The 27,892-nt window shown below is 35.6% G+C and overlaps 1 protein-coding gene across 4 annotated transcripts in view; it reads right to left on the reverse strand.

The window, feature by feature from the left end:
• LOC127863158 (uncharacterized) overlaps positions 1-27,892 on the reverse strand; it is a 123,221-nt gene that overhangs the window by 85,980 nt on the left and 9,349 nt on the right. Inside the window, exons 1-2 of one of the 4 annotated variants that reach the window (XM_052402545.1) lie at positions 12,759-12,897; positions 12,515-12,708 (exon numbers count right to left, since the gene is read on the reverse strand). The exons of 1 other annotated variant lie outside the window; for it this stretch is intronic. In XM_052402545.1, the coding sequence (XP_052258505.1) occupies positions 12,515-12,541 (27 nt within the window). In that variant the 5' untranslated portion in view covers positions 12,542-12,708; positions 12,759-12,897. Of the gene's footprint in view, positions 1-12,514; positions 12,909-26,602; positions 26,657-27,892 lie in introns of those variants that run through there. 2 more of the 4 variants (XM_052402552.1, XM_052402572.1) reach the window with 2 other exon arrangements.

The raw sequence follows: 27,892 nt of genomic DNA on the forward strand, positions 1-27,892 counted from the left end.
TTGGGCCATTTTTGCACATTGACCAATGAAAACTCTATTATGTAAAGTTGGCGTAAGACATCAACCCTGCAATATACTTTGTTTTTCAACAACGATGCACTTTAACCTGTTGTTTTAATTTTGAAAAATTAATGAAAAGTGTGTCTTGCTCTGTGAAAAGGGGGTTTAATGCATGTGCATAAAGTGTACTGGTCCCAGATTAGCCTGTGCAGTCAACACAGGCTAATCAGGGAAAACACTTCCAGCTTTTATGATATTTTTTCATATAAAGAAAGTCTCTTTTTAGCAAAAAACTAGTCTAAGTGGAAAGTATCGTCCCTGATAAGCCTGTGTGGACTGCACAGGCTTAAACCTGTGACAACACTTTACGCACATTCATTTTCACAGAGCGAGACTCAAGTATTATTAAAGTAGACAATGCCATATATACATAATTGTATCTTAAATTGTATTTTTAAAATCCTATTAAAAAATCTGTATCCAATTGTGTGCATGATCACAGTCAAAATGATACATACCATCACAGTGTTAATGAAACAATTCAAGTGCTAATTAAAAACATATATTTAAAGTACAGACAGAAAATAAAAATAATGCATTCAGAACGTTAAATGAACATTTTTGTAAAAGAAAATCACCAACATAATAAAGAGATTTCAACTCCTGGTTTGATGTCTTATTCCAATTTCATGGAAAACACTGTTATGTGTTTTCTCTAATTGAGTGACAGCTATACTCTATACACCTCATATTGCACTGTAACCTACACATCATACTGCACTGTGACCTTCACAAGAATGTGCCCCAAGGGGAAAGAGACTTGACTTTAGTTGGATAGAAATCATCGATGTAATAATGATTGTAATAATGATGTCTAGCTAACACAGATTTGACCTCATTGCGACAATCAACATTAAACATCATGTAGATTAATAATTTTCCTGATCGAGTGATAACAACAGGCTTTTTTGTTGATTGGGGAAAAGGGCCTGGCCTTTAATTTTTGGGGAAAATTTATCAGCAGGGCTTTTTTGTTGATTGGGGAAAAGGGCCTGGCCTTCAATTTTGGGGTGAAAATTATCCATTAAAATTAAAAAAGGAAGAAAATTTACCAAAGTATAAAGATTAAAATTTGGGAAAAATTGCATCATTTTCATGAAATTCTCTTAGGGTAAGGGGCCTTTCTCTTTGGGGAAGGTGCTATTTTAAGGCCCTTGCTAAGGAAGGGCAAAAAAGCCCTTGATTACTGGGACCAAAATTGTGCCCCATTCCCAACATCGAAAATTATAGCTTTATATCAAATGGGAATTCCCCCCCCCCCCAATAAAAAAATTGAAATTTTATGTCAATATCAAATTGAAAGCACTTATTCTCAATGTTGAACAATTTGTTATCAAAAACAAACAACACCAATGTCCCAATTTTAGTAAAAACGACGTGATTTTTCCTAATCCAAAGGACCCTTAAGCTCCATAATCCCACAATGGCAAAAAAACAATGCTGATCAAGCAATTAACTCTGCCTTTGTAAGGTTAAAGTTTCACTGATCAGGGAATATAATATAAGTTGCTTATTTATTTACATGAACAAATCAACTGTCTTTTAATTTATAGCAATCTTTCATCAACTTAATTTTACACCTGTTCTGGTTAATGCTGCAGGTTAAAGAAAACGATAATTTACCGTGGAGTGTTTAAAAAAAAAGATTGATTGAAATAAATGTTCTTATGGTGTAAATACTGACACAATTGATGTGTTCGATTGATGAATTAAAGGGACCTTTACATAGATTTTGGCATGTATTTAAGTTTGTCTATGCATTGAATTGATAAATGTAAACATTGGAACTGAAAAGCTCCAAATAAAAAACAAGAATAAATATAAAATATAATCCTCAACTGGGCTCAAACCACTGACCCCTAGAGTAAAAGTCTGAGCTCTCAAACCACTGACCCCTGGAGTAAAAGTCTGAGCTCTCAAACCACTGACCCCTGGAGTAAAAGTCTGAGCTCTCAAACCACTGACCCCTGGAGTAAAGTCTGAGCTCTCAAACCACTGACCCCTGGAGTAAAAGTCTGAGCTCTCAAACCACTGACCCCTGGAGTAAAAGTCTGAGCTCTCGAACCACTGACCCTTGGAGTAAAAGTCTGAGCTCTCGAACCACTGACCCCTGGAGTAAAAGTCTGAGCTCTCAAACCACTGACCCCTGGAGTAAAAGTCTGAGCTCTCAAACCACTGACCCCTGGAGTAAAGTCTGAGCTCTCAAACCACTGACCCCTGGAGTAAAAGTCTGAGCTCTCAAACCACTGACCCCTAGAGTAAAAGTCTGAGCTCTCAAACCACTGACCCCTGGAGTAAAAGTCTGAGCTCTCAAACCACTGACCCCTGGAGTAAAAGTCTGAGCTCTCAAACCACTGACCCCTGGAGTAAAAGTCTGAGCTCTCGAACCACTGACCCCTGGAGTAAAAGTCTGAGCTCTCAAACCACTGACCCCTGGAGTAAAAGTCTGAGCTCTCAAACCACTGACCCCTGGAGTAAAAGTCTGAGCTCTCAAACCACTGACCCCTGGAGTAAAGTCTGAGCTCTCAAACCACTGACCCCTGGAGTAAAAGTCTGAGCTCTCAAACCACTGACCCCTGGAGTAAAAGTCTGAGCTCTCAAACCACTGACCCCTGGAGTAAAAGTCTGAGCTCTCAAACCACTGACCCCTGGAGTAAAAGTCTGAGCTCTCAAACCACTGACCCCTGGAGTAAAAGTCTGAGCTCTCAAACCACTGACCCCTGGAGTAAAAGTCTGAGCTCTCAAACCACTGACCCCTGGAGTAAAAGTCTGAGCTCTCAAACCACTGACCCCTGGAGTAAAAGTCTGAGCTCTCAAACCACTGACCCCTGGAGTAAAAGTCTGAGCTCTCAAACCACTTGGCCATGCGTGCTGATACGTACAGTCAGTGGTGTACTTCATACTTTATATAAGCAATCCTTGTAGTGTCACAAAATATAACAATAACAACAGAACTCTACAAATCATTCAATCGTTTTGCCTTTGTAACGCTTAATAATTTTTTAGCTTTTTAAATTCTCAAAAGGTGCAGATAATAGATATTTAAGTGTATGGTAAATGTTCAGTATCACTTTTTCCTTGCAAATATCATAATTACAATGTTCAACAAAATAAAATTTTGCGATTTCTGAAATGATTTTTTTTTCAATTTTGTCACTTTACCAAAATGTGAAAAGGTCCCTTGAAAAGTGTCTAATTCGAACTTTACATAATTCTGTGTTTTAAGCAATCATGCTAAAAAGGGCCAAACTTATTTTTCAAGAACTCTAGAAAATGTTGTGTGTGCGTTTAAATTTTAATAATAAATTTCAGCACACCTTGTAGCGAGTCCTATACAAACTTCTTGTTCTCACTCGGTATAATTTCTTATTAATAGAATTTGAGCCTAATCGATCCTCTGCAAAAACTGGAATTCATGCATGTACGTTCGTAGCAGCCTGCGCAGGCCAGGGATGACACTTTCTGCTTTTAATTGGAACTTTTCATTTAAAGGAAATCTCTCCTAACAAAAGTCCAGTCTATGCAGAAATTGTCATCCCTAATTGGCCTGTGCAAACTGCATAGGCTCATCTGGGACTCAACACTTAACCTATTTATGCCTAGCATCTGTTTGCTTAAAGGAATTTCTGTAAGAAATATTCTAAAAATACAAATAAATATACTAGACATCCCTAATTATGGAAATAAATTGATACATTTTAGAAGGATGAGAGAATCCACTAGGCATAAATGGGTGATGAGAGAGTCCACTAGGCATAAATGGGTGATGAGAGAGTCCACTAGGCATAAATGGGTGACCAAAGATGAATTTAGCCCCATTTTACCCAAAGCAAGGCTTATTTTTACTGTGACTATTACATGTAAGTACCACCAGGATTAGCAATAATTTCCTTTGAGGAAAATTTATGTTTATACAAGTTATCAGTATCAGAAAATTGTCAATATTTATTGTATGTCAAACCTTCCTTGTACATGTATGTGATAGTGAATTAATTTAGACTGGTGAACAACCTTTTTAAACAGAATATTTATTTATAAAATGCATCATCATCAGGGGTTTTTTTGGCCCGATTTTATAGCAGAAATTCGGCTATGTTCCCAATCCCAAAAAGTATACTTTTTTCCCAAAATGTGGCAAAAAATTCCCAATTGAAAAAAAAAAAAAAATTTTTTTTTTTTTTTTTTTTAAAGAAGTCTTATGTGTATTTTATCTCAATTTTAATTCAATTACAACTAACAAAGTATTATATGATTTTTTTTCTTTTAATTTGAATGATTATAAAGAGTTAAATCAAATTTAGTATTTCCCTAATCAGTGGACTTTTCGTGTGGAAAAAAAGGCTAGTGTATTTATTTTCCCAATTTCATGAAAATGCCGATAAAATTCCCAATTCCAAAGCCATGGGCTATCTTCCCAAAAAGTGGAAAAAAAACCTGATCATCATCATTATCACCAACACCATAGCTATAATAATGACTAATAACATTTTAATTGTCAGTTATCAGAATTTGTTTTTATTTTTTACAAATTAAAATTATTTGTTAATATTTTAATTATTATTTTATTATTATTATTTTCATTTTTATTTTTATTATTATAATAATAATAATAATTATTATTATTATTATTATTATTATTATAACTACTACTACTACTACTACTTCTACTACTAGTAGTAGTAGTAGTAGTACTTAAATACTGCTTTATTGCAACATTGATATTTTATTAGGTAAAGATAACATACACTCAACTAAAATACTTAGCAGTTTGTCTCTCAAAAGAAATGTAAACAAATCTAAGCTTTAAGTATCAAAAATATGTATTAACCAACATAATTAGGATTAAATACATAAATGTAATCTAATTAACCTGGCTACATTGCACTAATTTGTATTGCCCCTGGCAAGTAACAATTACATGCTGTTTACACCACAATGTATACTGTATAATTGTGTTTTGTAAATATCACCAAAATGATTTCATGGATCACAAAAGAGTTCAGCCAACTATTATCTTTGATTATGCAATAATTACAGCAGCTTGTCTGTGATAATGAAATGCTAGTACACCCTGTAGCATTCTTACGTTGCTTGACAAACCAGCCATAAACAATCTTTAATAGTTAAATTTAAATTCCTGTGTACTGTGACATGAGTAATGTGAGCTTATATCCTGTAACAAACTGAAGAATTGTAGTACAAAATCAGGGCTAGATTTGTATAACCCTTAATACCACTTAAAATGTAGATATGAGACCCGCTATGAAAAAAGGGGGTTTTCATGTATGTGCATAAAGTGTCATTCCTGATTAGCCTGTGCAGTCCACACAGGCTTATCAGGGACGACACTTTCCGAGTTTATTGTATTTTTTTAAGTAAGAGTCTCGTTTTGACAAAAATCCAATTTAGGCAGAAAGAGTTGTCCCAGATTAGCCTGAGCAGACTACACAGGCTAATCTGGGACCACACTTTACACACATGCATTTAGTCCCTGTACAGACTACACAGGCTAATAAGGTACAACACTTTCCACTAGACAGATTTATTTTAAAGAAGAAGGCTAATCTGGGACCACACTTTACACACATGCATTTAGTCCCTGTACAGACTGCACTGGCTAATCTGGGACCACACTTTACACACATGCATTTAGTCCCTGTACAGACTACACAGGCTACTGTGGGACCACACTTTACACACATGCATTTAGTTCCTGTACAGACTACACAGGCTAATCTGGAACCACACTTTACACACATGCATTTAGTCCCTGTGCAGACTACACAGGCTAATCTGTGACCACACTTTACACACATGCATTTAGTCCCTGTGCAGACTACACAGGCTAATCTGGGACCACACTTTACACACATGCATTTAGTCCCTGTACAGACTACACAGGCTAATCTGGGACCACACTTTACACACATGCATTTAGTCCCTGTGCAGACTACACAGGCTAATCTGGGACCACACTTTACGCGCATGCATTAAACACCCATTTTACAGAGAACCACTCATATGTATTTTGACACGTTTGTGTTGTTTCCTTCTAAAGTTAAAGTTAAAGACTTTACTAACTAGATTTAAATTTAAAGACTTTATTAACTTGATTTAAGTTTAAAGACTTTACTAACTAGATTTAATTTAAAGGCTTTATTAACTAGATTTAAGTTTAAAGGCTTTACTAACTAGATTTAAGTTTAAAGACTTTATTAACTAGATTTAAGTTTAAAGACTTTATTAACTAGATTGAGGTTTAAAGGCTTTATTAACTAGATTTAAGTTTAATGGCTTTATTAACTAGATTTAAGTTTAAAGACTTTATTAACTAGATTTAAGTTTAAAGGCTTTATTAACTAGATTTAAGTTTAAAGGCTTTATTAACTAGATTTAAGTTTAAAGGTTTTATTAACTAGATTTAAGTTTAAAGGCTTTATTAACTAGATTTAAGATTACTGATGAGCAACAAACAGCAAACAGCATGAACAGACTGAGAGTTACTTGCGGGCTGTTCTGGCTTTTTAGTGTTTTTTTCTGTTAAAATTTGAGTCTGGTAGGGGACCCATTCGCAATGGAAAAAAGTATATATTTTTCCTAAATGGGACCTAAAATTTCCCAATTTGAGGTTTCCAAAAAAGATTATATTTTTTTTTAAATCTAAACATGTCAATTATCTCCAAATCCAGATCTGTAAGTTCAACCTTACTAAATATAATAATAAAATCACTTTTCTTATCAATTTTTAAGTATTTGTAAGCATACAATCGACAACATTAATTTCCCAATTTTAGTCAAAAGGATGCATTTTTTCCCAATCCAAAGTGACCTGGCCCCCATTCCCAAAATGGTGAAAAAAAATCACTGCTTTCTGCACATAGCCATTTTCACTTTGGCACGGAGTGGGATTTAAGCAATAATGAACATTCCTTTATGTCTAGAACACTAGTCTTGAGTGTCAATCAGTGCTCCAGATAACATGCGTAAAGGCGTAAAAACGAATTAAATTTCTTAAATAACGATTTAGATTTAAAATCTTTGCGTAAAGTTACACATTGAAAAAATAAAACACGAATTCGACATTTTCGAACATGCGTAAAACTTCCAGTAGCAAATTATATACGGTAAATATTTCATCCCGGTTCTGACTCGTCTAGGCGCTCAATTAAAACTACAACTTTAAGTCAACGTCACTCAAGCGTTTGCTGTGAGAAAGGGCAACACCTAAGAACGGTCTAAGGCCAAACGGTCTCGATTCTGTTCTCCTGGTATTGCAGGAGAGTCATTACTGTTTATTGTACCTTTTTAATTACACTTATCGTAATTTGTATACACAAGTAATATACAATATACCCTTTCAAAATGTCATTAAAATTAAATGTTTAATATATATTTTTTTGATATGACTTTAACGGCGACCAAAATGCCATTATGACCTAAGCCGAAGTGTCAGTTACTGTTTTAAATAAAAAAAATCAAAATGGCCGACCGAAGCGGTGTATCGAATCGTGGGAGGCAAAAAAGCAAGATGAGCAAGATAGATGTGGGGTCATTTGAGCCAGAAAAAGCTGTCCGATTATGGGAAAGCAAGAAACAGAAAAGAAAGCCAGGCTTTTCCACGACTATAAACCAAAATGTTGGATTGTTGATGTGTCAAAAACAATGAATAAAAATTATTTGGTAATATAGTGTTAAGAATTAATTTTATAAATAGGGGGTGAAATAAGAATTAATTTTTTAAAAAGGGAGTAAATAAGAATTTGACTTAATTTTTATCTGGAGCTCTGGTGTCAATGCTTGTTTGTTGAGTATGTGACTACCCATAATTAAGTCTTATAATTTCAAATTTATCCCCCACCCTGTACATACATGTATACATGCATCAAAACAGATACAAATTGTAATAAACAACATGAATGATTTATAAATATCCTTATTTGACTGTTTACAGAACAATTTGGGAATGTATACATTGGACTTCAATAAATAAAATATTGAAAAAAATTATATCCTCAATTTTAAGTATTTTTTTGCCAAAAATACAACAACAATTTCCCTTTTTTGTCAAAACAATGGTTTCAAAGGGTTCCCACCCCATTCCCCAAAGTGTGAAGAAGAACTGTCATAACATGATTACTCAAATTATAGTGAAACTGAAAATTACCTTGCGTTCGAATAATCCACTTTTATAATACTTTCATACTTCATAATATCAACGCAGACGTTTACGCCATAAAAGTCACTGTCTGTCATGTCATCCTCATAATTGCACCAATGAACACGCTATAACAGTTGGGCCTTGCTCTGGGAAAAGGGGGTTTAATGCATTTGTTTAAGGTGTTGTCCCAGATTAGCCTGTGCAGTCCACACAGGCTAATCAGGGAAGACACTTTCTGCCTAAACAGGAATTTTGCTACCAAGAGACTTCAATAAACCAAAACTACCATACAAGTGGAAAGTGTTGTCCCTGATAAGCCTGTGCAGACTGCGCAGGCTTTTCTGGCATGACAATTTACCAACATTCATTAAACCCCCTTTTCACAGAGCGACATCAATCTTGAAATAATCTGTTTGTTCAACCGTGTATTATGTACAGTTTTACCTGTTGTATGTATTAACCCTTTCAGTGCTGGAACCGAATTTTGAAGGCCTTAAATGCAAACAGTTTGTATCCAGATGAGACGCCACAGAACATGGCGTCTCATCAGGATCCAAACTGTTTGCTATTCTGATAGCATTATTGAAAAAAAATCGAAGAAAATGCTAATTTTAGAAATTCAGCATTTTAGCAGACGACAAATTACCCAGCATGCAAAGGGTTAATGTTGACAAACGATAAGTAAATGAGACACTTGTTTATGTAATTACATCTTATAAATCTATTTAACTTCAAAACTAGATATTTAATTGAAATGTGTGTAATGCTATAAAAAATGACACTCACTGGTGTCCATGTGTGCATGATCACATTTTAAAAAAACTGTCAAAAAGTCTAAATAAATACCATCCTTGTTAATGAAAAAGTGACGGAAAAGTGCTAATGATACTAAAAGAAAAGAAAGAATATTAATTAAAATACATACAGAACATAAATTGAACACTTATGTTTGAGAAAATCACCAAAATGATGTGCATTCCAAGTTTGATCTCTTACAATTGTACTCCAAACTCACAGTACAATGTAAGAAATCAAATGCCAGCAAGAACTGTATCAAAGAAGCAAATTAGTACCACATAAAAGTTTAAGAATAATATGTTTGACCGAAACAACTGCACCAATCTTATATATTGTGACCTATCCCAAATATGGACTGTTTTCCAATGACAACAAATTACAATTTTCCCCAACAATGTAATTAAAATTCTCCAAAAAAGACCAATAAACTTAATTGTAAGAACAAACCTTAGACTTGCACTTTTATATCATGATTAAATTGCAGTTCAACCCTGTATTCATTTTGGTAACACTTTTATTCTCAATTTTTACTTATTTGTTAGAACAAACACACCAATTTCCCAATTTCCATGATACATTTTTAATAATGTAATATTTTAGTAATATTTTTTACATTTTATTACATTTTACATTTTATTCTTCATGATTTTCTTAGGTTAATCACACTGATTTTTCTAATCCAAAAGGCACAGACTGTAAAATAATATTTTATGTGCTCAATATGCAGTTGAACACGGTATAATAATGATACATTTTTAAATAATGTAACATTTTAATAATATTTTAAATATTTCATTCTTCCCAATTTCCTTGGGTTCATCACACTAATTTTTCTATTCCAAATGCCCCAGACATTAAAAAAGTTTTTAACAATCATTACCAATAAGTACAATTTATTACATTTTATTCTTCCTGATTTCCTTAGATCAATCACACTAATTTTTGTATCCAATGCAACAGACTGTAAAAAAAGTTTTTAAAATTCACTACCAATAAGTCCCAAGGACCTCCACAAGACTGCAGCACATAAACCAAGCCAGTGTAGTGAGTATACTCCACACCCTCCTCTCTATCACTCCACTCACACACGCCACCTGTCTTGATGCCTATCAATCTGTAAACTAAACATTGATAGCCTTGCACTATCAGAGCCATGAAAGAAACCACTGTAATCTGTCGGGATATTTAACCCCACTGACAGACACAGAGCAGCCAGGTACCGGTAGATTGAGCCAAGTTCCAAGTCCCTGTCTTTAACCCAGCTGCATCCTGAGAATCCATAATGCGACTGTTTACTAACACCCCTAGCCAGTGTTCCACTTCAGCCCATTGGGTAACATGGGTTTTTCTGTTATGTAAAAAAGGCCGTAAAACAGACCCAAACCCAAAGCAAACGGACCCGATCCCAAACCGAAATTATTTTAAATATTCCAAAGTTCAAAAAAAAAACAAAAAAACATTATTTTGTATATAGAAGTGTCTTATGACATAGGATAATTTCAACGGTTTTTTTGTAAACAACCTACAACATTTTGAATCATAATTTATATGATTTTTATCCAAAATGGCCAGGAAAAGACCTGTTGTGTCAATATTTGTTAACAAACAAAAAACCAATTTGGTCCTTTTTGTCGATAAAAAATTCCCAAATTTGCCACTTTTATCAATTAAAAAAATCCCAATTTGACCAGGCTCCTTTTCCCAAAATGACTGGAAAAACCCCTGAGTCATATTCACCAGGGCTCAGCCCTGAGGGAGACACAGGAGATAACTTCTCCCTGGAAATATCAACTGCTCCCTCTAATAACATGAAGGAGAAGTGAGGGAGACACAGGAGATAACTTCTCCCTGGAAATATCAACTGCTCCCTCTAATAACATGAAGGAGAAGTGAGGGAGACACAGGAGATAACTTCTCCCTGGAAATATCAACTGCTCCCTCTAATAACATGAAGGAGAAGTGACTTCTACTCCTTTTGATGACTTACTATGAATACAATTCAGTTAAATACAATAATAAGATTACCACTTCAATTTGTTCGTTCATATGTGTTATTGTTAGAATTTTTTTTGGCCCGAATTTATAGCCGAAATTCGGCTATGTTCCCAATCCCAAAAAGTATACTTTTTTCCCAAAATGTGGCAAAAAATTCCCACTTTCCAAAAAAAAAAATAATAACTTTTTTTTTTTTTTTTTTTTAGAAAGAAGTCTAATGCGTATTTTATCTCAATTTCAATTCAATTACATCTAACAAAGTATTATATGATTTTGTTCTTTTAATTTGAATGATTATAAAGAGTTATATCAAATTTAGTATTTCCCTAATCAGTGGAGTTTTCATGTGGAAAAAAAGGCTAATGAATTTACTTTCCCAATTTCATGAAAATGCCGATAAAATTCCCAATTCCAAAGCCATGGGCTATCTTCCCAAAAAGTGGAGAAAAAACCTGTTTGTTTCCCCCAAAACTGCAAAATGTGAGTTGTTTCTGAATAGTCCTAAAGGCATCACTTTGGTGTAATGAGGGGAAACAAGAGATGTGTTTGTCTGAAACACAATGCCCCCTATTGCGCCGCTTTGAAGCCATATATCTGACCTTTGACCTTGACCTTTCACCACTCAAAGTGTGCAGCTCCATGAGATACATATGCATGCCAAATATTAAGTTGCTCTCTTCACTATTGCAAAAGTTATGAACAAGGTTAAAGTTTTGTGATGCGGCTTTGAAGCCATATATTTGACCTTTGACCTTGAAGGATGACATTGACCTTGACCTTTTACCACTCATAATGTGCAGCTCCATTAGATACACATGCATGCCAAATATCAAGCTGCTATCTTCAATATTGCAAAAGTTATTCATTATTGCAAAAGTTTAACCAAGGTGAAAGTTTTCCACAGAATGACAGACAGACAGGCCAAAAACAATATACCCCAATCATTCGATCCGGGGGCATAAAAATTAAGTTTAGATTTTATTAAATGCTGAACAGAAACCACTTCTCCTTTAAGTTGCCTAACTTCTCCCTAATTTACCCTAACATGATAAAGCATGTGTTATATATTTATATTTCATAACAGATGTATGTATATTTGAAAACACTTATTTTAAATGTTGAGTGCATTTTATAGCAAAACAACAACAATACTAATTTCCCAATTTTAGTCAAAACACCACCATTTCCAATGCAAAGGGACCTGGCCCCATTCCTTCAATGGTGAAAAAAACACTGCTGTCAGTGTTGTTTCTACCATTTCGGGAAAGGGGTCGGCGGCACTTTGAATTGAGAAACACCGCGTTGTTTGGACTATAAGTGGGTAATATGGAGATATGGAGATTAACTTTATGTTGAAATAAAAAAATAAAAAAATGTTTGAAACCTTCAAAGGGAATTGTAAGGTCCCGTTTGGGAAGACTATATACTTTCCATTTATAATGGGGCTGATTACCAACCCTGAATGTGAACGAAAAAAACACACACACTGGAACGTGCCCTCACCTTCTCAGCTGGCCTGGTAATCCCCATACAGAACTCACTGAAACCTCTCAGACAAACACTTGACTTTATATCACATAGATTGAATGATTAATAATAGATCCCACCCTTCCTGCTTTCAACTGCATTTATTACAAAAACAAGTTCAGTCTTCCTCTGGGAGAAACAGGGCTTAATGCATGTGTGGTAAGTGTCACCTGTCTTCCTCGGGGAAAACAGGGCTTAATGCATGTGTGGTAAGTGTCACCTGTCTTCCTCGGGGAAAACAGGGCTTAATGCATGTGTGGTAAGTGTCACCTCAGATTAGCCTGTGCAGTCTGCACAAAAGTTGACACAAATGTTTCACCAAGTTGCCGCAAATGTTTCACCAAATTTACACAAACGCTATAACAAGTTGCAAAAATGTTTCACAAAGTTGGCACACATGTTCCACCAAGTTGACACAAGCATTTCACCAAATTGACACAAATGTTACACTAAGCTGACAAAAATATTTCACCAAGTTAACACAAATGTTTCACTAAGTTGACAAAAATGTTTCACCAAGTAAACACAAATGTTTCAACAAGTTGACACAAATGTTTCACCAAGTTGACACAAATATTTCACCAAGTTGACACAAATGTTTCACTAAGTTGACACAAATGTTTCACTAAGTTGACACAAATACTTCACCAAGATGACACATATGTTTCACCAAATTGACAACAATTGTTTCACCAAGTTGGCACAAATGTTTCACCAATTTGACACAAACATTTCACCAAGTTGACACAATGTTTCACCAAGTAAACACAAATGTTTCAACAAGTTGACACAAATGTTTCACCAAGTTGACACAAATATTTCACCAAGTTGACAAAAATGTTTCACCAAGTTGACACAAATGTTTCACTAAGTTGACACAAATACTTCACCAAGATGACACAGATGTTTAACCAAGTTGATAACAAATGTTTCACCAAGTTAGCACAAATGTTTCACCAATTTGACACAAATGTTTCACCAAGTTGACACAAATGCTTCACAAAGTTGACACAAATTTTTCACACAGTTGACACAAATGTTTCACCAAGTTGACACAAATGTTTCACAAAGTTGACACAAATTTTTCACACAGCTGACACAAATGTTTCACCAAGTTGACACAAATGCTTCACAAAGTTGACACACATTTTTCACACAGTTGACACAAATGTTTCACTAAACTGAACACACACAACCAAGCATTTACATTTAATGTGCTCAAGTATTTACTGGTGATAATATCCACACATATCCCTTTCCTACAAAATCTTTGTCACTATTTATTCCAACATTAACTTCTTTACTATATAACTTCCCAGACAAATGTGTGCGTCCATCACCATGAAAACATATTTCTGGTGATGAGTTGATAATATACAACATTCAAACCAAACTCCCAATAATTTTCAGTGGTATTTACTTATGCTTATCATTGTATACCATCTTTTACCGCAAATATGAACTAATCAACACAAAATATGCCAACCCACCAGTTTTACAAACAAATACCCGTATTTAGTTTGTTCACTTTATAAATAAAAAGTGCAATGAATGAAAACCATTTGTACAAATATGACATTCTTTTCTGACTCATTTAACAAAAGGCAAAGGACCGTGAGACACATGAAAGGCACAGCTTACATTTTTGCGGTAATCAAAGACAGAAAGGTACAGTTAACTTGTGGTGGTATTGAGTAAACTTGTCACAGTTTAAACGCTACTAATGAAACAGCAGTTTTGTAGGCCTGAACAATGGCTCCCCTTCAGTGACTTAAATATTTGTTGAGGCAGGTATGGCCATAAAAAAAAAGGTCTGTTTCTGGTCTCCTTGGAAAAAAACAGGATGGTCCGTATGGATTTTTTTTTTTTTTTGTTCGGGTACTAAAATGCAAGGCTACTAAAGCTTATATTAAGAAATACATGTATATATATAATTATGCTTTGTTTGCTTGATATGACATATTATATGTACTTAAATGAACAAAATTTAAAAAAAAAAAAAAAATTTTTATGGCGACCCCAATAAAAAGTTGTGGGTCGGCGCCGATTCGGGAGACAAGGTCGGGCGACCGGAAACAGACCTTTTTTTTTGGCCTTTGCTAATAACTCTTCATAACCCTGTGGCTTAGAGTCAGCAGCTGTCAAACACAACACGCAACCAAGTGCACGAAAGTCATAGCACAGAGATTGTTATACAATGCATTTTGCGTGACAAAAGTTGCACTTAATATTAATTGCACTCAAAAGCATTTTATTTTTAATGCATCAAATAGTTGTCATTGTTCGAAACACTCAGCTGCATGTAGTATAAGTACAATGTACACTGAAGAATTCTATTACATTTTTGTATACAGTATTGCCATAGGGAATCTAGCTACAGGTAAATAACTAACATATTAACCCTTCCATTACCAACCTGTTACACTACAAAAACAAATGAATAACAAATATAATCTTTATTAAATTTTTAATAAGATCAGTGGTTTTACACTTCAACATTCCAAGCTGTTTCATGATTAAATTATTTGAAAGTTAAGGTATATACATGTACAGTGCCTTCCCCAGGAATTTGTTCAGGCGCCCCGGGGGTGGGTTAGGGAGGGGTGTCCCCTCCCGACGTTGATTTTTTTTTTAATTTAACGTGTCAATTCACGTTCTGTGGTGCGTTATAACTAAAAAAACAGCGTCAAAAGACGTCATTTGGTGCGCTATGACTCTTCAAAAAAATCCCCCAGTCATTTAAAAATATATTTTTTGTATATTGTTTAATTGTTTTAAAACTTTTCCGCACAGATAGTAAACTCCTGACTCGAACGATTCCCCAATACATCCGTTTCAACCCGACTCTATTACTGTATACTTACTATTATTCAAGTTTCTATTTATTACCCAATAATCCCGTTTATATCAATCTCTTTCTGGTAAATATTTACGATAAAAGCTTTCAGTTATTTCTTTAACACAAACCTCGCCATTTTTTAAGTGACTATTTATAGATTTGATGAAATATTGCCTCTGAATATGCGTCAATCCCCTGACCTGTTGTGTGCTTGTTAAAATGCTCAATACACACCATTTGTATGCAATAGACGCGACGTTGTACATGCTGCATAATTTTCGCGCTCTTTTTAATTGAGAAAAAGATTCGACACAAAATAAATTTGCACTGCTAATTTGAAGCAAAAATATTTAACATTGCGGTAACATTTACATTCGGAAGTGTGTTTCGGATTAAAAACGAGTTAACATCGACTTACGGTAATGGGTTTTGGATTACAAATTTAATTATTCCCATTTGAGATTTCAACAAATATTAACCGTTGCGTTATAAATTCAACGATTATTTGTTTACACACTTTACGAGTCGAATAAATGTTTTGACGGAATTATGCATGAAATTCACGTTGTCCACGAGGATCACGGCCGGTTGCCATCATCAGGCTTCTAACTATCGATTATCGGACGAAACATTTACAAGTGTGCGTAATTAATTCAACGAAAATTTGTTTAAGCGCATTACGTGTCGAATAAATGTCAGAAAAACGAGGTGAATCAGTTCTTTAAATGGACATGTTGAAATATACATGTACTGGAATTAAATTAATTGTTATCACATAATTGTAACTGGGAGTCATTTGCACAACTTACTCGCTATAATAATTAATTGTTTACCACTTGCAATTAATTTCTCGTATTAATTATGAGTCATAGGTAACACTTGTTTACAGTAAAAAGGTGTGATGATGATGCCCGAAACCGTCTTTAATGTTCTGTACTGTACTAATTACCGGTTTTATATTACTCAAATGGTACAACTTCTTGCTAATCAAGCTGCGATAAACTCTTACTTCATGCCCAACGTCAATCAAAAATAATGGTCGATAGTTAACCCCGCCCTCATAAGCATTCGCGTAACCGATTGGACGATGAACTTCACAGTTTGACGACTGGAAAGTTACCAGATACATCCTTGTCAGCATTTAAATGACCGTGTAATGTGGCTAGAATAATCGATACGCGCGTCATGCTATTCTCTTATCAGTGGATTATCCATTACCCCATGTGGTGTTTATGGCGATTACTTGTGAAAGTAGGTACCGAGTGCTCTTTTAAAACAGGGAATATTGATACACTGATAGGGAAACCTTGATTTTTTTGGACAATCTCCACTTTCTTTTACTGAAGAATACACTGATCGGAAAATTTCAAGCGCCCCGGGAACTCTGATTTCGAAATTCAAGCGCCCCGGCAAGGGGCGCTTAAATGGCCTGGGGAAGACCCTGATGTAAAAACCATCTTGACTTTCACTGAAGCAGATTTTTTCCATACCAGGCCCAATATGGCTGTTTAATTAATTGTCCTTTCTACCTATGTCCTCCTCCACCTTTCAAGTGCGGCTATAACCTACCAGTACTCAAGGGTTGCCTACCAATTAATCACTAAAGGTAGAAGGACCTCCTTGTTAATAAACTTAGATCTTAAAGGAGCTAATCAAGCAAAATAGTGAATTATACTATTCATTCAATCTAAAGTCTTGTCTTTCTCGGCTTATAACATTTTGATTGACCAAACCAGACTGCTAGGGGTTTAAATAAACATACCAGACAGCCCAGGGTTTGCATAACCATACCAGACAGCCCAGGATCTGCATTAACATACCAGACCACCCAGGGTTTGCATTACCATACCAGACAGCCCAGGGTTTGCATTACCATACCAGACAGCCCAGAGTTTACATAACAATACCAAACAGCTCAGGGTTTACATTACCATTTCAGACAGCCCAGAGTTTACATAACTATACCAGACAGCTCATGGTTTACATTAGACAGACAGACCATGGTTAACATTACCATACTAGTCAGCCTCGGGTTTGCATTACCATACCAGACATCCCATGGTTTGCATTACCATACCAGTAAGCCCAGGGTTTGCATTACCATACCAGTCAGCTCAGGGTTTGCATTACCATACCAGACAGCCCAGGGTTTACATTACCATACCATACAGCCCAGGGTTTACATTACCATACCAGACATTCCATAATTTGCATTACCGTACCATACAGCCCTGGGTTTACATAACCATAACATACAGCCCAGGGTTACATTACCATACCATACAGCCCAGGATATACATTACCATACCATACAGCCCAGGGTTTACATTACCATACCAGACAGCCCAGGGTTTACATTACCATTCCAGACATCCCATGGTTTGCATTACCATACCAGTCAGCCCAGGGTTTGCATTACCATACCAGTCAGCCCAGGGTTTGCATTAACATACCATACAGCCCAGGGTTTACATTACCATACCATACAGCACAGAGTTTACATTACCATACCAGAGATCCCATTGTTTGCATTTACCATACCAGTCAGACCAGGGTTTGCATTACCATACCAGACAGCCCAGGGTTTACATTACCATTCCAGACAGCCAAGGGTTTACACTACCATACCAGACAGCCCAGGGTTTACATTAGCATACCATAAAGCCCAGGGTTACATTACCATACCGGACCACCCAGGGTTTAAATTACCATACTATACAGCACAGGATCTACATTACCATACCATACAGCCCAGGGTTTACATTACCATACCATACAACCCAGGGTTTGCATTACCATACCATACAGCCCAGGGTTTACATTACCATACCATACAGCCCAGGGTTAACATTACCATACCATACAGCCCAGGGTTTACATTACCATACCATACAGCCCAGGGTTTACATTAGCATACCATACAGCCCAGGGTTACCTTACCATACCAGACCACCCAGGGTTTACATTACCATACCATACAGCCCAGGATCTACATTACCATACCATACGGCCCAGGGTTTACATTACCATACCATACAGCTCAGGGTTTACATTACCATACAAGACATCCCATGGTTTGCATTACCATACCAGTCAGCCCAGGGTTTGCATTACCATACTATACAGCCCAGGGTTTACATTACCATACCATACAGCCCATTGTTTGCATTACCATACCAGACTGCCAAGGGCTTACATTACCATACCAGACTGCCAAGGGTTTACATTACCATACCATACATCCCAGGGTTTACATTAGCATACCATACAGCCCAGGGTTACATTACCATACCAGACAGCCCAGGGTTTACATTACCATACCAGACTGCCAAAGGTTTACATTACCACACCATACAGCCCAGGGTTAACATTACCATACCATACAGCCCAGGGTTAACATAACCATACTATACAGCCAGGGTTTACATTACCATACCAGACCACCCAAGGTTTGCATTACCATACCATACAGCCCAGGGTTACATTACGATACCAGACAGCTAATGGTTTACATTACCATACCAGACAGACCATGGTTAACATTACCATACCATACAGCCCAGGGTTTGCATGAACATTCCAGAAAGCTAAGTGTTTGCATTACCTTACCAGATCGCACATCATAAACGTTTGAATAATCTAAGTCTGACCTTTCTGGTATTTGATTTAGGTAGTTTTGCTCATAAAGGAGGAGGTTTTTACAGACTGTCTTGGAAATATGAAGCAATGATCGCGCTTCAAAGATTCGATTTATATATTTAAACCTGGTTTTACCGATTAAAAAACAATTGCAATCTAAATCAAGCACCGCCTTTACCAATTTCCAGAAGTGAACTCCGTACCCAATCACATTTTGCTCTGGCAAAATAAAGTTTTCAAATTTGCAAGCATTAAAAAAGATTCTTTTAAAGGAAGGTCAAATATATATTTTGAAATGAATTAATTTGGTGAATGTTTTGCCAATAAATCAGTTGGAAAAAATAACCTGTCAATAAATGTATGGAAAGACATTTTATGACAAAATTATTATAATTAGTTTCATATGTAATCAATCATTTTATCAATGAATGATTATTCCACTTCGTATCCCTCTATTATTTGTAAAGACAGTTTCAAGGGTGGTGACATAATGGCTTGTAGCAATTTAATGAGCCAAAGTACAGGGTAAGCAGTTTTAAGGGATCTGTTCACGTTTTGGTAAATTGACAAAATTGAAAAAAGTTGTTTCAGATTCGCGAATTTTCGTTTCATTTATGATATATGTGAGAAAACAGTAATACTGAACATTTACCATGGTTTAATATAGCCATTATATGCATCTTTTGACAATTTAAAAACCTGAAAATTATAAAGCGTTGCAACGCGAAACGATTGAATAATTTGGAGAGTTCTGTTGTTGTCGTTTAATTTTGTGAAACTACGAAGATTGCCTTTATAAAGTATAAAATACGTCTCTCATACATACTTGGCAGGATGGCCGAGCTGTGTGATTGGTTTTTACTCCAGGACTTCGGGGGTCAATTGTTCCATCCCTGATGCGGGCTACTTTCTTTCCTTTTTTTTAAATTTTATTCTTGATTTTTTACTGGAGCTTTTTAGATCCAATGTTTACATTTTCAATATAAAGCATTTAATGACAAACTTCAAAACATGCCAAAAAATAGGCCCCTTTAAAATGTGATTGTAGACTTTAATCTGTGGCTATTATTGCATAATATTTTCATAAAATAAGTTTATCTTTTTAAATGTACCGTATACATGCGCTTATAAGACGCATTTTTGAGACTTAAATTAATAAGTTACAGTTGGGGTCGCCTCAGTATAGCGAGATACTGGTGAAAATAAACACAAAATTTCAAAATATCGAGTTTACTGGGCTTATGCTAGCCAAGTTGGACACTTGTCAGTTGTTTTGAATCATCGCGGCAGCCATTTGCATTTTCTCTAAAGTCTGTATTGGCCTGTACCGTGTATCGGAACGCTATGTTCAGTTACCGATTTATTTGTAATAAAATGTATTGTTACTGATTTTGTTGTCTATTATTTTTAATTTGAATTTTGTTATTTTTGGGGCGTAAGACGTTATATTGTCCGTGATTAATCTTGAAAAGTTTTTATCACCCGATTGTCTGCGCGCGACGTCGTTAAATGCCATATAAATTGGCCATTATAGTATACGTGTGTAAGCGGCTACACGATGCCAACAATATGCTAAAAACAACAGCAAAATCAATTCTCAGTTTGAAACTGTCAATTGTTTAATAAACACGCTGCCGGTTACAAATGCTATTTGACAAGTTTGTATCATCTGATCGTCTTTGTTCCACGTCGTTAATTTTAAATTAAGACATAATTGGCAATTAGGGTATCCTCTGAAATAAGTTACCAGTTTGCAACTGTCAATTGTTAAATAAACATATTTATTCAGACAACCCACTAATGCCGATGACACATTATTTATTAGGGGCCAACAACAAAGGGAGCAAAGAGCGACCGCATGCAATTATCCGCATATGGCTTTCTTCTTGACACGTGATTTCGATCTGCGCTTCGGAGTCTATCACTCTATCACGCGATTGGCTAATTTTATGAAAGTAGGCATTACCTATTTTTGATAGACAATGGGCGTAAAATTTGCATAATCTAGGTAATAAAACTAAATGCTTTCAAAATATCTGCCTATTAGATTTCAATACCTGTCAAACAATACAATTACAAACAATACAATTAAGATGACTGACACAATCAATTTTGCTTGTGCATTGATATTACGAACATAATATGTTTGCAATTGTTTGCAATTGTTAGGGCAAATGATTAATACGCAATAGTTAGAAATTTTGTCAATTTGATAATTATTTTTATTGCATGAATAATACTTGAAAATAAATTAAAACCCACTAATATATCATAAAAAAACAAATATTATTTACTTTGTTGTTTGATTGTTTTATTTTTCAGACTTGCGTGAATTACTAATTGTATGCAGCGCAAGTTTGAAAAATTCTCAATGTTTTACTAATTGATGATTTTCTTTAACATTCTGCCATTTTTCGTCCATTTTCCGGCCGATGAATAAGGCACAATTTGACCGCGTCTTACACGCGGGTCAGTCTGAAATCCACCCATAAAAAGTCCGAAGTCGGGGTGCGTCTTATAAGCGAGGGCGTCTTATAAGCGCACGTATACGGTATTTATTGAATTGTTAATCAACACATTTATGGTCACTTTGTACTTCATGTTAGTAAGTTCAGTATAATATTTATTTTAAAGAATTATACAAAGCTATGCAATGCACATTTTTTGCAGGCAAGGTAAAATGTGTATGCCCCAGTAAATAAGCATGTACAAGTATGGAAAACAATATTTTTTGGCGTTCTAAATGATTTTTTCAACAATTTAATATTAGTGTATATTTAGGGGCAATATTGTTAATAAGCAACTTTAAAGCATTTTTTTTTTTCTTTGAAGTAATAGAATTTTTAGCCATACATTTTTTTTACTTAGTTCAATTGAAACCGGCAATACAACTAATTTATAACTGTCAGAAACTTCTACTATGATAGATCTTATAACATGAAAAATAAAATAACATTTTCTGTTAACAAGTAAACATTCAACTAGGATTTCAGTTGCTTCTTGCAGAAAGCCTTTTAAAATGATCTCATTTTGACTCCTGGAAATAGTCTGCCATGCATTATTATGAGGCAAATGTTGCCTGTTTGCATACATTTAAATTCACTCAAATGTATACAAAACAACATTTTTGAAGTAATTAACAAATATTCTTAAACAAAATATATATATACTTATGTATTTTGAAAACTTCAGATTACAGTATACTAAACAAATTATTCATGTCAGGCTTAACTCTCTAAAAAAAATCAAAGTGCACCGATGGAAGATTAAATCAATTCAGGTAAGATTGCTCATGAGAAAAGGCATGGTTTTGGGGGTCTCTATGCGCAAAAAGTTGCATTTATTTTGGCTTAAAGTTGTTGCTTTTACATTAAAATATGTAGGGAAACTATTTAGTATATTGTGACCTTCATTTCAACACTAACAACAGATGTGTTTGTCAGAAACACAATGGCCCCTATTGCGCCGCTTTGAAGCCATATATTTGACCTTTGACCTTGAAGGATGACCTTGACCTTTCCCCACTCAAAATGGGTAGCTCCATGAGATACACGTGCATGCCAAATATCAAGTTGCTATCTTCAATAATGCAAAAGTTATTGCAAAACTTTAACCAAGGTTAAAGTTTTGGGACACACACAATGAATGAATGACAGACAGACAGACAGGCCAAAAACATATATGCCCCCGATCTTTAGATCCGGGGGCATAAAATGTTACTCGTGGTTTTCATGACCTATTAAAATCTCTTTCTGTTATGAACCTGCAAAGTGTATAATTTTAAAACTTTTCTGTAAACAAACAAACATTGAAGATATGAGTTGTTCTATAGGTCAATATAGACTGAAAATGCTGTAAACAATTGTTGTTGTCTTTGATTACAACAGAACAAGGGAGCTAACCAATTGCTTATGAACATCTACAACTATTATGTAGTTATTACCCATGCTGATCTTTCACATACATTTAACCCTTTCAGTGCGGGAACCGAATTTTGAAGGCCTTTGCAAACAGTTTGGATCCAGATGAGACGCCACAGAACGTGGCGTCTCATCAGGATCCAAACTGTTTGCTATTCTGATAATATTCTTTGAAAAAAATCGAAGAAAATGCTAATTTTAGGAATTAAGCAGACGACATTTTAGCAGACGACAAATTTCCCAGCATGCATTTCACTTGAAGCAGAATCCTGTTTTTTGATGCAAGCATTTTGAGATGTTCTCACTTTTGACTCCTGCAAATAATGTCCTTTGCATCATTTTGAAGAAAATGTTTCAAAGAAGCTTATTCCAAAATAACAAAATATGCAAAAATTAAATTACTATTGATAAATTTCAGTATTTTTTACCCTGACAACTTTATATGACCCCTGAAAATACATTTGACCCCTGATCATTTGACTTCTGGTTTTCAAAATATATTTAAACCTTTGTTTTAGTACTCAAATTTTTTGTACTAAATTGTAAAACATTTAGTGTTCACGCTGCTTAAAAATTCACATGGACAATTTCAAAAAGGAAAACGTTGTATGCAAGTACACCAGAAATTATGAACAATCAAATCACATTCATAACAATTGCATGGACACCAACTCTTTTTTGACTTGCATTAATAAACAACATAAGCCAAACCATACCTTGGTGGTGCTAAGGCCCGGATGTTTTAACCCTTACAGTGCTGGAACCGAATTTTGAAGGCCTTTAATGCAAACAGTTTGGATCCAGATGAGACGCCACAGAATGTGGCGTCTCATCTGGATCCAAACTGTTTGCTATTCTGATAGTATTCTTTGAAAAAATCGAAGAAAATGCTAATTTTAGAAATTCAGCAGACGACATTTTAGCAGACGACAAATTTCCCAGCATGCATAGGGTTAAAGTGCACGGGGAAATGTACAGGGTGAGTAGGTTGTACATGCCTGTGTATGTTTTTACACATTTCACATTACTTAAAAATTCGGACGCTGTTACGCGATTTAGCGAAAATAAATTCATGCACAAACAGGGGTGTGATTGAGGCCAAGTCAGAGGGGAGGAAAATTCTGTTGACTGATTTTGACTACGCGAATGGCGCGCATAACGCAATGACAAACATAAAAACAGACATTAAAATAAACAACTTTTTGAACTTCATAACAATATTTCTTTATAAAAACCTGTTTAAGTTCACATTTAACATACTGAGGATGCAAAGTAAACAGTTAAGTAAGTATTTATTGTGATCAATAGCAGCAGTTTTTCAATGTATTGAATTACAGTTAATAGACTAAATATAAACAAACACACTTGAGTGTTCTTCTGGTGTTAATGATGTATTAACTGAGTTAAATTAATATATTTAATTTGTTTACCTTTCAATATCTTGCATTTCACATCTTCACTTAGTTCAAAGCTATTTCAGTTAACTGAACAGCGTGACAAACATAATAAAGCAGAATATGCATATGAATCTGATTATACACAGACCCACAGACATATAAAAATAAAATCATGTTTGTCTATTTCCATGTTCGAACGATACTCTTCGAAATTGTTTTACTTCGCGAGTAGACTAAACTCCAATTTGCAAACACTGGTTTCCGTGACACAAATTCAGTGGGCACATTTCTTAACTAAATATGTGTTGCTTGTATCTAAAACGTAGTCTTTTTTTTTTGACAAACACATTTCATTATTCCTATCAGACTAGGTGATGTCAGTCGTTTATTTGATTGCTATTTGTTATTTCAATAATCTTAATTTTCTCTTCACAACGGCGCCATTTGCAAAAAAATCACAGAGCGCATTTTAAGAACATGGTTTTAATTGGAAGATTGGGAAACGACAGCCAATTATATGGCTCGTTATAAAAATGCTTAGGCAGAATCTACCAGTGTAAAATGCGGAGAGATTTCCCGGGCCGCGGATATTTCGGGCCGCTTATGAAATACGTCCGCGGAATCGGTGGTAGCCCCTCTCCCCCACAATTTTTAAAACGAATTTACGCAAATCTCAGAAGTTACATCCGGGACAACCCGATCCGCGGAAATCCGCGGATCCGCGGAAAAATCACATCCCTGACAAATATACAGAAACATACATTCACAACCAATTTGAAAACATGAGGACCTTTTTAAGTTGTGTCATGCTGGAGTTTTAACCCTTCAAGTTTACCAATTAGAAATGTATTTTGACACATTTGCAGTCCCTGAGAAAGTTAAATTTAATCAAAGACCTTTCTTACTAGGTTAGAATTTTAAAAGGTTCATTTCAAACGCTTAGATACTGATGAGCAGCAAATAGCATAAAACCTGAACAGACTGTGAGTGGACTCACATGCTGTTCTGGTTTTATGCTGTTTGCACATAGCCATTTTCTCTTTGCCTCTGAGTGGGAAAGAGTTAACAAAAACATTAGCTTCTTGCCGATCCAATAGATTTTTACAATAGAGATGGAGCAGATTAAGGTTAGAACTTAGAAGCAAGTATCAAAAAAAATATGCTTGGACATTGTACATGCATATTCTTTTGTTCAACAATTTGAAGATGATTTTATATTAAGGGTAATATTTTTAATATGCCACTTCAAAGCAGCTTTCTTTACGATTCCTGAACTAAATAAAACACACTTTTTCATTTCTTTAAAATTGAGATAATGCAATTCAGTGAAAATTCATTCTTCCAGTGCCAATGCACTGTATGAGCAGGATGTGGGCGGCAATCCAAAATAAATTATATGACTGTTAGACCACAATAATATCATCAAATGACTTTAATATGACAGATAATGTTCCTTTTTCATATGATCTTTTTATTATTCAACAATAATATATAAACCCAAAACTATATATAACATACTCATGTTCTATATAAAAAATAATTAATTAACAAATTATGTAAATATATATAATATAGATCCAACTCAGTCAAGAAGTCAGCAACCTGAATTAGTCATATTGTTCAAGAATACCAAAATATGTAAAACTCAATAAAACAAGAGATGTGTTCGTCAGAAACACAATGCCCCCTACTGCGCCGCTTTGAAATTATTATTATTTTTGACCTTTGACCCTGAAGGATGACCTTGACCTTGAACTTCCACCACTCAAAATGTGCGGCTTCATGAGATACACATGCATGCCAAATATCAAGTTGCTATCTTCAATATTGCAAAAGTTATGGACTATGTTAAAGTTTTTTTTCGGACGGATGGAAAGACTGACATACTGACGGACAGTTCAACTGCTATATGCCACCCTACTGGGGGCATAAAAATACTAAATATTTTATGTTCCTTTAGTATTATTAATTTATTATCAACAATTGAAGATGTAACTCCTGCATGACACGATGAGTTTTGTCTCAAATCCAAATGTTTACTTCACTAAAAGGCACAAGTAAATGAATTTTTATTTTTAATTAGGCTAAAATCCATGTATTTTGTTTGTTTCTACATCTGGAAAAAGTAGGTTAGGTCAGTCTTTATTTGTTAACCTTTTTGTTATATTCAAGGAATCTTTGCACATCCCTGGAGTCAACTAAAGAAAACTTGAAATTCTCTGTCAAGTTCATAAAAAAAACATGGAAGAAGCAAAAACAGTTACTATACCTGGATGTCCATGTGTGACTGAGGAACAGCTTAACCCATCCTGGCCACAGAGATCTGTAACAGACAATATTGTGTGACTGAGGAACAGCTTGACCCACCCTGGCCACAGAGATCTGTAACAGTCAATATTGTGTGACTCAGGAACAGCTTAACCCATCCTGGCCACAGAGACTGTAACAGACAATATTGTGTGACTGAGGAACAGCTTAACCCATCCTGGCCACAGAGATCTGTAACAGACAATATTGTGTGACTGAGGAACAGCTTAACCCATCCTGGCCACAGAGATCTGTAACAGACAATATTGTGTGACTGAGGAACAGCTTAACCCATCCTGGCCACAGAGATCTGTAACAGTCAATATTGTTTGACTGAGGAACAGCTTAACCCATCCTGGCCACAGAGATCTGTAACAGACAATATTGTGTGACTGAGGAACAGCTTAACCCATCCTGGCCACAGAGATCTGTAACAGACAATATTGTGTGACTGAGGAACAGCTTAACCCATCCTGGCCACAGAGATCTGTAACAGACAATATTGTGTGACTCAGGAACAGCTTAACCCATTCTGGCCACAGAGATCTGTAACAGACAATATTGTGTGACTCAGGAACAGCTTAACCCATCCTGGCCACAGAGATCTGTAACAGACAATATTGTGTGACTCAGGAACAGCTTAACCCATCCTGGCCACAGAGATCTGTAACAGACAATATTGTGTGACTGAGGAACAGCTTAACCCATCCTGGCCACAGAGATCTGTAACAGACAATATTGTGTGACTGAGGAACAGCTTAACCCACCCTGGCCACAGAGACTGTAACAGACAATATTGTGTGACTGAGGAACAGCATAACCCATTCTGGCCACAGAGATCTGCAACAGACAATATTGTGTGACTGAGGAACAGCTTAACCCATCCTGGCCACAGAGATCTGTAACAGACACTATTGTGTGACTGAGGAACAGCTTAACCCATCCTGGCCACAGAGATCTGTAACAGACAATATTGTGTGACTGAGGAACAGCTTAACCCATCCTGGCCACAGAGACTGTAACAGACAATATTGTGTGACTGAGGAACAGCTTAACCCACCCTGGCCATAGAGACTGTAACAGACAATATTGTGTGACTCAGGAACAGCTTAACCCATCCTGGCCACAGAGATCTGTAACAGACAATATTGTGTGACTCAGGAACAGCTTAACCCATCCTGGCAACAGAGATTTTTAGCAGACAATATTGTGTGACTGAGGAACAGCTTAACCCATCCTGGCCACAGAGACT

This window comes from Dreissena polymorpha, chromosome 1 (genome assembly GCF_020536995.1).
Source record: "Dreissena polymorpha isolate Duluth1 chromosome 1, UMN_Dpol_1.0, whole genome shotgun sequence".
In the NCBI taxonomy this organism is placed as follows: Eukaryota; Metazoa; Mollusca; class Bivalvia; order Myida; family Dreissenidae; genus Dreissena; species Dreissena polymorpha.